Raw genomic sequence first — 13447 nt, 5'->3', positions numbered from 1 at the left:
ATCAAACAAATCTGTCTTTCAGAATGGTTATATTTTTAATCCGGCTGATTTTTTTTTTTTGGTACTCCTGCAGTATTTTACCCACCGATTTCACGATCTTAGCCGAGCGTTGATCGACATCCGTCGGAAAACGCCGGAACATGGCGAGCGGTACGATACTCTATCAGCCAATCAGGGCGCTTCAAACGAACGCGCAGCAGACGAATAATTTTCATTGAAATTACACACATAGCGTTTCATTTCAGTTATTTTATTGTTCAAAGTAAAAATACACAGCCTTTCATTTCAGCTATTTAATTTAGCGATAAAAAAAAAAAAAAACGGGAGCTGTTGGAAACATATTTATGCGAATTTATGTGGAGACAAAAATTTGGACACAACCCTTCTTTTGTCTCCATAATAAATCAAATCGCGGAAGGCTACCCGGTTTGGGAAGGAGCTTCTTTCCACATCCTCTGAAAACCCTTTGCTCCCTACTTTGCCTCTCTACAGTCAGTAGAAAATCTTCCAGTCGGAACTAAAGATAAACAGTAATTGTTGTCCCCCCCCCTACAAACATTACTGAAAAAAAAAAAAAAACATTGTTGTTACTGTTTAATAACGTTTTGTTAAAAACACAAAAAAAAAACATTGAAGTGTTTATTACTGTTGCTTACCCCCCCCCCCCAAAAAAAAAAGCTATCGGAAAACAAAATGAACCAAAAAAAAAAAAATATATTCAACAAAATAAATTTATTTTACTTTAAAAAAACTTACGGTAAGTGTTTGTGATTTATTTTATCCAAATTTTTTGTATTAATTTTATCCATTTTGTTGTGTGTGTGTGTGTGTAATATCTTTTCCTTGTAATGTTGTTGCTATTCACATACTTTTAGCGTTCTTGCACCGTAGCTCCGAATTCTCGGCTTTCGTCGGCGTTAACGCCGAAAGCGTTCGTCAACGCTCGGCTAAGATCGTGAAATCGGTGGGTAAAATACTGCAGAAGTACCTTTTTTTTTTTTTTTTTTTTTTTCAGATGTTTTTTGAAAAATGAAATATTTTATATGTTTACTTGGTGGACGTACACGAGTGAGGCCGAGGAGGCCTCCAGAGCGAAATATGCATCGGGGTTATGGTTAACTTTCGTCACCCGTTGTTTACAAAGCCATTTGCCGGAAGTGACGTTTTATCTACGGATGATCAAAACCGTATAGAATGAACCTTTTTTTTTATATAAGTTTTATTCAAACAGGCTTTATGGACCTTTTTTTGTATTTATTAACTGTTTTATTCTTTTTATCAAACAAAAATAGAATTTTTATATTGACATATTATGGACTGTTTTTCAAACATTGAAATTTTAAAATTAGTTTTATTTAAAAAAAAAATTAAAAAAAAAGACGGTGTTTTTTTTTTTTTAAATTAAATTCTAAACTTTATTTGAATTTTTCAACAAACTTTTACAGAGATAAAAAATAGACTTTATAGATATTAACGAAAAGTCTTTGTTTATTTTAACTCTTTAACAAATTTTTACAGACATAAAAAATAGACTTTATAGATATTTTATAATTTATTTTAAATATATTTAATGAAAAGTCTTTGTTTATTTTAACTCTTTAACAAATTTTTGCATTCATATAAAAAAATAGACTTTATAGATCATTTATAACATAAAGTTTTAAAAAATTTTAAAGAAAAAGTTTGTTTTTTTCATTGTTCATGTAGTTAACTCATACATCATAAAAAAATCGTATCCAATACATTATATTCTTAAAATAATTGCTTTTGATTCGCCGCCGCCAAAGGAATTCTTGTAGATGACTATTAAAATTTGCATCGCTAGTCCCCCTCATGGACCTGAATTTATTTTTGCAAAGACTCCAGCTACCTTCCACACGATTTGTGTGAATAGTAGGATAATTTGGATCCACAAAGTTATACCGGTGGTTTACCACAGCATGGTTCGGTAATGTATTATAGGCGCGCCAACCATCTGCCACACTCCGTGTGCCTGGTCTCACGTACTGTGAAATGATTGGTAATAGGGTGGCAGCATCTCTCGTTTCGACTGGCACCATCATTGTCAAGTTCGTTTCTCGTTCTACCATGCCAAGAACCCACTGACCTGGACGGAATCTTCCTCGGTGATATTTTCGATGCATGAACTTACTTTCGTCAATTTCTACTGTTCGTTCAGGACCACCTAATTGTATTGGATTTTCTAGCATCGTCATCGCGCATATATCGCGAATGAAATTGTACCAGTCGATTACAGATTTTTTAGAGACGCCAGTTTCTTTGCAAACAGTCACTATTGGTTCCCCCAACGACCACCAATACAAAATTTGTATCAAGTCTTGTAGCCGTAAATGGCTACCTTCAAAGAAGGAACCAGCTCTAATGTTTATTGTTTTTTTGCATTTGGAACAAGACCAACAATAGCCGTCAATAACGCGCCTTCCATTTCTATGTTGGAGATTCATACTTCGACATGGGTCAGTACATTTTGTACACATGTGTTGGTTGGCGATTAGGCCACGTCGTGCCAACCATTTCATGATATTCAGTGTATTTGCAGAGGACGTTTCTTTAATCACATCACTGAATACTATATTTGTTGTTGCTAGTTCTGTCGCTGGCATTACTGTATTTGCTAAAATGTTCATAATTTGGAAATCAATTTGGCAGTCTTGCAAATTCGAAAGTAAGTTCGATAACTCTAGAAGGGTCATAAAACTTTAATTTTAAAATTTCGATGTTTGAAAAACAGTCCATTATGTCTGTAAAAGTTTGTTGAAAAATTCAAATAAAGTTTAGAATTTAATTTTTAAAAAAAACACCGTCTTTCTTTTTTTTTTTTTTTTTTAAATAAAACTAATTTTAAAATTTCGATGTTCGAAAAACAGTCCATAATATGTCAATATAAAAATTCTATTTTTGTTTGATAAAAAGAATAAAACAGTTAATAAATACAAAAATAAGTCCATTAAGTTCAAATAAAGCCTGTTTGAATAAAACTTATATAATAAAAAGGTTCATTCTATACGGTTTTGATCATCCATAGATAAAACGTCACTTCCGGCAAATGGCTTTGTAAACAACGGGTGACGAAAGTTAACCATAACCTGCATCGGTTCTGATGTATGCATCGCAGCAGTGCAGCATGTTTCAGGGAGCATGGATTTTTTTTTTTTTTTTTTTAGGCGGAGATTTGTGCAACTTCAGATTAGCACTTGTAGCGATAAACATGTGGGAACATGATGAGAATTGGCAGCCAATCTGATGTTAACGCATCCTCCTCCACCATGAGAGACAAAATAAAAAAATCGTTGTTTGCACATGGCTCCACGCATCGCTTCCGCTTGGGAAGAAAAAAAATAAGATAACCACAAAAGAATTATCAACCAATGGCAGAGCTCCGCGCCTAAAATAAAGGCCTAAAATATCACAGTCACTGGGAGCCGGTTTGCCACTATAAAATGAGGGGACCAAAAAAGAGAGAGAGGAGATTCGCCCTGCTGCGTCAGTGAACGCACGGACGGATTCTCCCACCCGACCTAAAGAGATGAAGAAGAAAAAGAAATAAGGCACCAGTGAACTGAAGCCGACTACGCTCTCATGTTATGGGCCAAAACGCCTTCAATTCTAAACAATGCCTAATTCACACAAACCAAAGAAAAACCAAAGGAGAAAAACATAGGAGGCGAAGACGCCGTGCTGCTAGCTGTTGAGGAAAGGAGTCGCCGCTCTCAAGTTAAAAGCCAGGACACATATCACCGACAGTAGCACGACCAGCCACCCACTTACCACCCCCATCGTCCGAAAAGATAAGTACGCGTACGAACATTCATTCTTTGTTAAATTATACAAGCCTACAAAAGTTCATTCCTTATCAATGCATACACACCTACAAACATCCTACGAACACTTTACCTCTTCTAATTAAAACTGTCATTAATAAATAAAACCGGTTCTCAACCTTCAAAAAAAAAAAAAAAAAAAACCTCCGGGCCATAAACACTCGGGATCAGTAGGAGAAATGAAATGGTCTCATGTCGATGGGGCCATAGAGAGGCTTTCCGAAATTTTACTTTAAAGATTCTTGTCGCCATCACACAGTGCAAGTGGGGTGGGAGATGGGCTGCCTTGAGCGACTGACTCGCTGGCTTTGTGACTCCCTTCCCTTTTTTTGCCTGGTACACGTATCTAGTAGTCGGCCTTTAACTGACCTGTGAGTGTGTGCGCTTCTCTCTCGCCCCATCTCCCTCTTTACCTCTCTCTCTCTTTCTCTATCTCTCTCCCAATTTGAAACGACCTGTCTGTTCTTCCTCCTTTTTGCCCTTGTCTATTGGCCAATCACGATCCTTGTGGAACTTCTCACAACGCCACAGTGCCCCGTTTTATGTGCCCTTTTAAAAAAAATCAGTTTGGAGGTTGGCCATCTTGGAAGAAGCATCCTTTAGACTCCGTTGCTGACCGTTTTTCGGCAACGTATTTTGTATATTTTTTATCCTTTTCTGACAGTGGAGTGCTTTTTAAAGGAATGTATTGAAGTGTTTGTAGGCACCTCCCTTTCAAAGAAGAACATTCGACGTGCCGTCGATAAATTTCATCTTATTTAAACGTTGGGTAGAGAGCCCAACTATAAGAACTGTATTGAAGTGTTTGTAAAGCACCTCCCTTTCAAAGAAGAACATTTGACGTGCCGTCGATAAATTTCATTTTTTTTTTTTTTTTTATTACAATTTCACCCCAAACAAGGCACATTGCCACTTTGGTGTAGGGGGCTACTATCAGGGGAAACATCTACTGGGGTACTATGTAGGGATTTGGGCAGCAAGATGTTGGTTCACGTTGCACTTGAACTTATGCATGTCAGTACAGTTGGGGAAGTAGTGACCTGGAATGGAATTCCAAAGTCTAGAAGTTCTGGGGAAGAAACTACTGGAGTAGAAAGATCTTTTACATCTAGGGATCTCTACAGTGTGGGAGTGGGATTTTGCAGCTTGTCGGGTCTGTCGAGAGTGTTTACGTCGTGGGGGCACAAGTGCTTGCAGTTCATCAGAGCATTCACCATTATAATACTTGTAGAACAGGCAGAGGGATGCAACGTTTTGACGATGGGACAGAGGCTGAAGCTTAGATGCCAGTTTAGGGCCTATCAGATTTGCGACTCTTTTGAACCCTGTCAAGGAGCGAGAGACTAGTAGCCGATGCACCGGCCCAAATATGACAGCAATACTCCATACATGGGCGAATAGTGGCCTTATAGAGGTACAGGATACTTTCGGGTGTTAGAAGTTTTCTAGCACGGTAGAGAGAGCCCACCTTCCTCGCAGCGGCCCTGGCAATGCTCTCGATGTAATTGTTCCAGCTCATGTTTCCTGTGAACGTTAGGCCAAGGAGCTTGAGAGACGTACTCTCAGATAAAGAGTCGTTGGCCATTGCTATAGGTGGTAGAGAAGGTTTCTTGTAATTATTGAATGAAACCAGTTTTGTCTTGGCGGCATTGAACGTGACCATCCATTTTTGTCCCCATTCCACTACTGATTGGAGGTCTTCCTCTAGTGTTTCTGCCATTACTTTAGATATATGTTCATTTGTTTTCCTGTCGTGCCTGCTATAGAGTGTGGTGTCATCAGCATATATACCCATCTCAGAGGCAATTTTGTCGGGGAGGTCATTTATGAATATCAGGAACAGCAGAGGTCCAAGGATAGACCCCTGGGGCACTCCCGCATTTATATCATATTGTTTAGATGTACGACCGTCGACGACAACCTGGATTTTTCTCTTATCTAAGAAGGATTTAATTATGTTAAGTATTCTACCAGTGATACCGTATGATCTAATCTTCCTGAGGAGACCCTCATGCCATACCCTGTCAAAAGCCTTGGATATATCTAGAGCTACTGCTCTACCCTCTCCCGCTTTGTCCAGTGAATGGTATATGCGTTCAGAGATTACAGTGAGAATGTCTGCCGTGGAACGGGCTTGTCTAAATCCATATTGTTGGTCGGTCAGAAGTTTAGCATCTGTAAGGTGCTGGACTAGAGCATGGTTAATTAAGGTCTCAAATATTTTGGCAAAAAGTGGGAGGACGCTAATAGGGCGATAATTTAATGGGTCAGTTCTTTCGCCAGAATTCTTGAATACTGGTACCACAGAAGCAGTTTTCCAACAGCCCGGAAAGCAAGATTCATTAAGGCATTTGTTGTAGAGTTTGGAGAGAACTGGAGCTACTTCGGCTGAGCACTTTTTAATAGCACAGCTGGGATGAGGTCGGGTCCACATGCTTTTGAAGTGTCAAGGTGTTTTATGATAGCATTCACCTGAGCAGGGGTGATTATTAGATCGTCAAGCGTGGCGTCTGTCCGCATAGGAAATTGAGGTAGGGGGTGGTTTATAGGGTCCAGTGTGGAGTTTGAGGCAAACCGACTGGCAAGCATGTTAGCCTTCTCGGTTGCTGAGCAAAGAACCTCGTGATTGTTGGTTTGTGGGGGAATTGTTGATTGCCCATTATTTACTACACTGTTGTAGATTTTCCAGAAGTCACGAGTTCCTAGTTTTTGTGCTTCGATGCGTTTTTTAGTGGTTTCCATAAATTCCCTCTTAGCTGTCGCTATTTCTTTCTTAACTTTACTTCTAGCTTCTATGTACTTCTGTCTGTTTGAACTGGACTTATGTCGGTTAAACATGCGGAATGCATGCTGCCTTTGGGCAATGGCAGTTGCGCAAGTCGAAGTAAACCATTGGGGAGAGTGGGGCTTGCTATAGAATTTCCGCATGGGAACATGCACTTCGATTGCAGTTTTGAACCATTCAGTGGTCTCGGTTGCACACTGTTCAGCAGGAAGAGAAAAAATATTTCCCCATGGGGCGTCTCTGATAAGATCTCTGATGGCTTCCCAGTCAGCCTTTTTATAATATCTCGTTGTTTTGAGCACTGGCTCTTCAGTTTTGGGTCTAGAGTTTAGGGCGATTTCAACCATTATCACCGCATGATCAGCGTTCCCAAGTGGGCTGTCGGCTTTCGTTACATAGTCATCAGGAACTGTGGTCAAAAACAGATCTAATAGTGATGCGTGTTGTTCTTCCTGATCAGGGAAGCGGGTTGGAAAAGTAACAGATAAAAGTAAAAGATACAGAGAAGCTATGAGTTGCGCTGCCTGCTGCATCTGTGTAAGTAGAGAATCCAAGCCAGTTTTTGTGATGAACATTAAAGTCACCAAATACATGTACTTGGGCGCTAGTGTTGAAGGAGAGTGCTGTGTCTATGTTGTCAGATACTTTGTTTATTATGGTGCAGTCTTGGGTCGAGGGAGAGCGGTAGAGAAAGTAAAAGTAGCTAATGTTGTGTTGCATGATTAGTCTAAAGCACATAAAGGCTTGATCATCCGTTTCTAGGTTTGTTTCTCTAGTCAAGGGAAGGGTATTACGAATGTAAACTCCAAGTCCGTGCATATGTCTGTCAGAGTCCTTACGGCAGAGTGGGAGATATCCAGGCATGTTAAAGTAGTTAGAGGGGATGGAGGAGTGTAGGTTAGTCTCACTTAGTGCTAAGATATCCGGGGTATTTGTTAGGAGAAATGCTTCAACATCAGCTAAATTAGTTCTAAGCCCATGGATATTTGTGAATGCAAGCCTCAAGGGAGGAGGCAAGCTGGATTTGTTTGACCCTAAGCCTGGTTTAAGCTTATTTTTAGGTTGTACTGTCATCATTTTTTAACGAGTTTCAGTTAGGTTAGGGGAAGCCGAACAGGAGGTTATGCAGAATATCACACATGCATCACAAGTAGACCATCAGCTGACCCTCCATCAACTAGGACTGTGGCCTCAGGAAAGCCCACCGGGGATGAGTGCAGGGTCCCTTTCCATACGCGCCATGGCACTGCAAACATCCCGATATTATACAACTGTTGATGGAGCAGCTGCTCTAAGCGCTACCAAAGAGTTAGAGCACCTGTACTACCAGTCGGAAACAGCAGCCAGTAACTGTCAATCCGGTACCCTCAACCCATCAGAGGAAGGTCAACCCAATCTAATTGCTCAGGCATATATGGTACTCAAGCATTCTCAAGTGCCCAGCTTTAGGGGTGGGGTGTGTTGGGAGTGGGGGAAACGGCGTTCATTGCCCTAGACAAGAAACAAGATCTACCAATAGGTGTTTCTGTCGAATCACTGTGATAGTATCTCTGCGCCTGACTAATAAGCAAAGAAGGAGTATGGAAGCCGGGCGATAGGCAGGACCTATCTACTCCTTAAGCAATTTAGGTTTGCAAACTGGTAATTTGTTTGAGTCACCAGCTCTAGGAAGGTTGTCATCCAAGACTGAAGAGGCCTCCCTCCTCTTTGGTTTAGTTTCAGAGTTTTCCTTCTCCTAGACGGATGATCTGGAAAGATCTCCTGGGTCCGTCACCACTGAGAGGGTTTGCTCCGCGCCTGGGTTCTAATCCAGGTATTTCTGCGACCTCGCGTGGTTAGTTAAAGTTATTAGGTTAGTTTGTAGAGGTTATATATCTGCTAAATAGTTACACTCCTCAAAGTGAATTAGGGACATTGTTAGTTCATTGTTACTGGATAAAGGGGTTGAGTAGAGCTCATGCAGTGTAAGCAACTATGATTGTAAGGAGGCTTGTTAGGAGGACATAATGTGGTTTGAGACTTTCTTATATATATACATTTATTATTTTTCTTTCTTTTTTTTTTTTATTCATGTGAGCTTGGGTCTAGTATGACATTAAAGTGTGAGTAGGTGTTTAGAATTGAACTACGAGTTGTGCCCAAACTATATTTTAGATGACAGCAGGGCATGAGATGCGAGTGCACTATAGTACGGATAAAACAGTAAGTTTTGAGTCATGTGTAATTTGGTAAATAGATATATGGGCTGGTTTTAGTAGGTGCGAATAAAGTTGAAGGTACAAAGTGAGTTTCTATTATTGAGAGAAGATGTTTTCAGCTTTCAAGTAAGAGTTATGGACATTTAGCATAGCAAGGAGCATTGTTTCAGTTTCGTATTAGCGTTGCAAAGCTATCTAAGAGGAGACATAGTTGTGTAATGCAGTGTGGTGTGCTTTGCTTCCGAGTACATACTTTGGCTGTTAAATACCAACTGAATTCCAATGCATGTCTAAAGGGTAGAATTGTATAGATGTGTAGTGATGACTAAGCAGTTAGCATGTGAGGGTTAGGGGCTGGAAGTTAAAGATTCCAGTACAAAACGGTGTGAAATGTAGGAGTTAGGTGGCGGTTTGGTGGGAAGAAGCAGATTGTTAGCCTTCAAGGGACAGGGGTTATTAATTTACAAGAAACAGATCTACATTAGGATTTAGAGTGGCAGGTAGGTTTTTTTTTTAATTTTTTTTTTTTTTTGCGCATGCAGTTTAGACAGAGGTAATCGTCTTGGAGGTAAAATGTATATTGGGATTTCGTAGCTAGCAGTTAGGTGTTTGTTCCAGTTACAAGAACTAGTTCATGGCGGATCGGAAATTCGCATTTTGTATTTATAGGCAGACATTAAGGTCACGCACAGAGCATAGATCAACTCAGGAAGAATAGCTCTAGTATCACAGCTAAGATACTGCATATTTAGGTTACGAATAGTGAGAGTTAAATTGGGCGGCACTTTTTTTTTTTTTTGCACCTTACCATGGCTGTTAATATTAAGTATTGTACTTAAATAAAGTTCTTATGTCATCTAATTAATCTAAATAGAGATTCTCCCACCCCATTACTACGTCGATGTGACATGGTAAAAAAGAAAAATTTGTCAGGAAATTGTTTTAAAATAAGTGAATCAAGAATGGTCAAGATGTGTGAGAAATAAGATAAAATTACATAGAATGATATGAGCACAAACGAAAAAAAAGAGAGGGTTAGATTTGTTTGGTTTAAAAATAATAAAATAAAATAAATAAGTAAAAATAGAATAAAATAAAATATAAAAATAAAATAAAGTGTGAAAAAAAAATGTACTTAGCTAAAATTGAGCTGTGTGGCTCTCTTCGACCACGTGCAAATGACGTTAGGGAATTCTGCCCTTTCTATCCCAGGTTATTGGAGTAGGGGGGGGATACACTTTACATTTGGGGTCGTTTAGTGATAGCTTTCTCTTCGTTTTTTAAGGAGAAGGAAAAGAAACCAATATTCTGCTAATATATTTTGAATAGATTCTGAACGTCGTCACATTTAGATTTTACAGTTACTTGGCCAGGCAAGAATTAAATTAAAAAACTGGGTAATTAGGCTGAAAAGAAATATAGAAGCAATACGCAATTTGAAATCAAGACAATTTCTTGCCGGAGATATTTACCAGTAAAGAAAGTCCATGCGTCTGTTCTTTTATCGCCCACGAAGCATTTGTGGTTTACGATTTGGCTGTTTATATGTCGAGCGGTCGACTTCATATTTAAATTAATCTATTTCAATGAGAGTAGATTATGCCTAAAAAAAAAAGTTCTTCTGTCACCTAATTAATTAATTACTTTAGAGTAAAAAAATTTTTATTTAAACGTTGGGTAGAGAGCCCAACTATAAGAACAGTGTCGGAATTTTTGAGTAAAACTGCTTACTCCAACGAAAGGAGGAATAAGGAGAGAGAGAGACACTGACAACCCTTCATGAAAGGGAGAGTGGACCATTTGTTTGGAACCCTATTTCGGGCGAGAGAGACATTTCAAAAAAAACCTTTGAAGGTTGGTTTTATTTGTGAAAAAACGCGTCTTAAAGGACTCCCTGTTTTGAAATGTTTATTCTCTTTTCATTCAGACTTCAAGTAAGCCTTTGATATTAAGAACATTTTATATATTTTGAAAAGTCTCCCTTTTGAGAGACCATTTTAAAGTGAATTTTTGCCCAGTTGCCTTTTTTCCTTTTTATATTGAATGCCTATGATGTTTTCTCCGTTTTTTTTCTCTCTATTTGTTACTTAGTAAATTTTATTTTACAAGCTTTTGGGAATTCAAAGCAACCAGCCACCTTTTTCTTTAAATAAACATTTATAATTCTAACAGTTTACAGGGTCTCAATTAATTACCTTTTATTTCTCTTTGTGTTGTTGCATGACATTATTTTCTCATTTTTTTACCCCAATCGTTTCACAAAAAGACGAGTTTTGGCGACACCCACAGAAATTTTCGTCACTTTGCTTTGAAGGTTCTCATGTCTTATTCGTTTACAAACGACATAAGACATTTTTCTTTAACGCACAACACTTTGTCTTCGTATTTCCATATCTTATGAATTTACTAACTGTATAAGATATTTCTTTAAAATTCTAAGCATTTTTGCTAATTACTAAACCACGTGGTCAGGACGCTGAACACGTTGGTAAATTTATTCCATTAGTCCTCTTAACATATCCTATTTTTTTTTCTCTTCTCTATACTTAAAATTTCTTTATTAAAATTAAAATTTTGAACAGACCCTTTTGTTCCAAGGTGGCAGGTTGTTTTATTCCCAATAATTTTATGTTTTATTGAATGTTTTATTGGGCATTTTTGTAAGCTGACATCTCTCATTTCCAACTTGCACTGTGTAACGTTTGCCATAGTTTCCCGCCTCTTTTTGAAAATTTTGTCCGTTGGGACGCCATTTTGAAAATTCTTAGAACACAAATTCTAACCCTTTGTTTTGCATTTTTTGGTAGAAGTTGCTACCCATATATTTAAAAAAAAATAATTTTGTGATATTCGTCCACGTTAATTTTATATTTTAATATTAACAAGAGATTTATTTCTCATTAGTTAATTTAATGGTTCTTATTCATTTTGTATATCTAAATATTGTAATGCCTGCCACGTGGTACATTTTGGCACTCCCGTGAATATTTAGATTAAAGTTTGAGTTTCTTCAGCTTTAGTTTGTCCTCAGTCTGAGAAAGACGAATTCCTTTGTAGTTTTGACATATATGTTCCCTCCTTCTCTAGAACTGAGCTTCCTTTGTTCCTAAAAGAAATTTTATAACAGATTATTGGAGTTTTAAGCTGTCTTATTAATTATATACATAATGGATTCCCCCACTTTTGACTTACTAGTCAGAAGACGGGATTTATGTAAGGGCGATGTAGAGACAATAGTCGAATTCATTGAATCTTCCACTAATCTTACGAAAACAGGGTTTTCTTCACAACATGAAAAAATTCTGGAAAAGTTAGAGTTAATAGACAGGCTAAATGAACAAATAGTAAATGGTTATATCAAGTCGGACATGAAAGATGTTGTTGATAGACACCATAAAACTGAGACCCTTTTTCAGGCAAAAATAACTGCCTTTTTAGGTAACACTGTTGAAAAATTTTTGGAGAACGCCCCTCCCTCAACCTCAGCTAAAACAAGCTTTCTTGAATCCCACTATAATGTAACCCCCAAGCTGAAATGCCCGTTTTTTGACCAAGCAAGTTTGGATAACGACAAGCTGGCTTACCTAAATTTCTACCGGGAGTTTGAGAATTGTGTGCTGAGTGTGGGAAGCAAGTCGCTCATGTTGGTGATTTTAAAGAATCACCTCAAGGGTTACGCTCACCAAATAGTAAGCCACCTCTCTATTTCGGATGCTAATTTCGATACAGCTGTCGAAATTTTGGAACGGGAGTTCCTAGATAAGAAGTATATAATAAATTATGTTTTTAAGTCCCTTAGTGACTCTAAACCTCTTAAGGATTCCGGTGGTGACAGCGTCAAGATATTCTTGACCAGGATTAAGGCTCAGATATATGAGCTTAGAAATTCCTTTGAATTGGATTTCTTGGAGGAGGGTACTCCAGGTAATCAACTTTTGAGTTGTATTATCTTCGAAAAACTCCCTGCGTTGTTTAGACGGGAGATTATTCATTTGGTGGGTGATAACTACCCCTCTCTGAGCGACATTCTGGACAACTATTCGGACGTGATTCGTACGTTGGAAATCACTAGAACTGGGCCGAGCTTTCCTGTAAGGCCGGTTGTCAAACAGAGACCCTTCAGTACTAAGTTCAAACCTAGTAGTATCAGCAAGAAGACCGCCACGTTGGAGAATTTCTTTGTGAAGCCCGAGCCGGTGCAATATAAGTGCAATTTTTGCCGGTGCAACACTCATGCTGCTTATTATTGTACTAAGTATGCATTGCTTAAAGACCGTCTACAGCATTGCAAGGCTGTTAAGTTGTGTGTCCGCTGCACTAGCCCTGCTCATACCTCCGAGAGTTGTCCGGGTAATAAAGGTCGCCTCATTCGCATCGAACCTCGCAACCCCCCGAGGAAGGCTCTGATTTGAGAGATCGTACGGAAATTATGGATGATGCTATTGTGGAGGAGACAGGTTCGACATCCAGTTCTAGACCCCGTAGAACGCATAAGAGAATTAGTGAAAGGAATGAGGATTATTTGTGGTATTGAAGTGAGGAAGCCAATGTAAATTTGTAAGAACAAAGGGAAAGTAAATTTTGTTTTAATTGTACCTCGCTTTCTCTAATTTTAATATTTT

The 13447-nt window shown here is 38.5% G+C and overlaps 1 protein-coding gene across 1 annotated transcript; it reads right to left on the bottom strand.

Annotated features, from left to right (window-relative positions):
* Positions 1 to 1712: 1712 nt before the first annotated feature.
* Positions 1713 to 2624, bottom strand: LOC145278231 (uncharacterized). The gene has a single exon (XM_080130520.1). The coding sequence runs from the start codon at positions 2622 to 2624 to the stop codon at positions 1713 to 1715; it is 912 nt and encodes a 303-aa protein (XP_079986646.1).
* Positions 2625 to 13447: the final 10823 nt, after the last annotated feature.

This window comes from Euprymna scolopes, chromosome 6 (genome assembly GCF_053919585.1).
Source record: "Euprymna scolopes isolate OS-2025 chromosome 6, ASM5391958v1, whole genome shotgun sequence".
NCBI classification, from domain to species: Eukaryota; Metazoa; Mollusca; class Cephalopoda; order Sepiida; family Sepiolidae; genus Euprymna; species Euprymna scolopes.
Note: the sequence above shows the minus strand (reverse complement) of the source record. Positions and strands in the feature narration are given on the sequence as shown.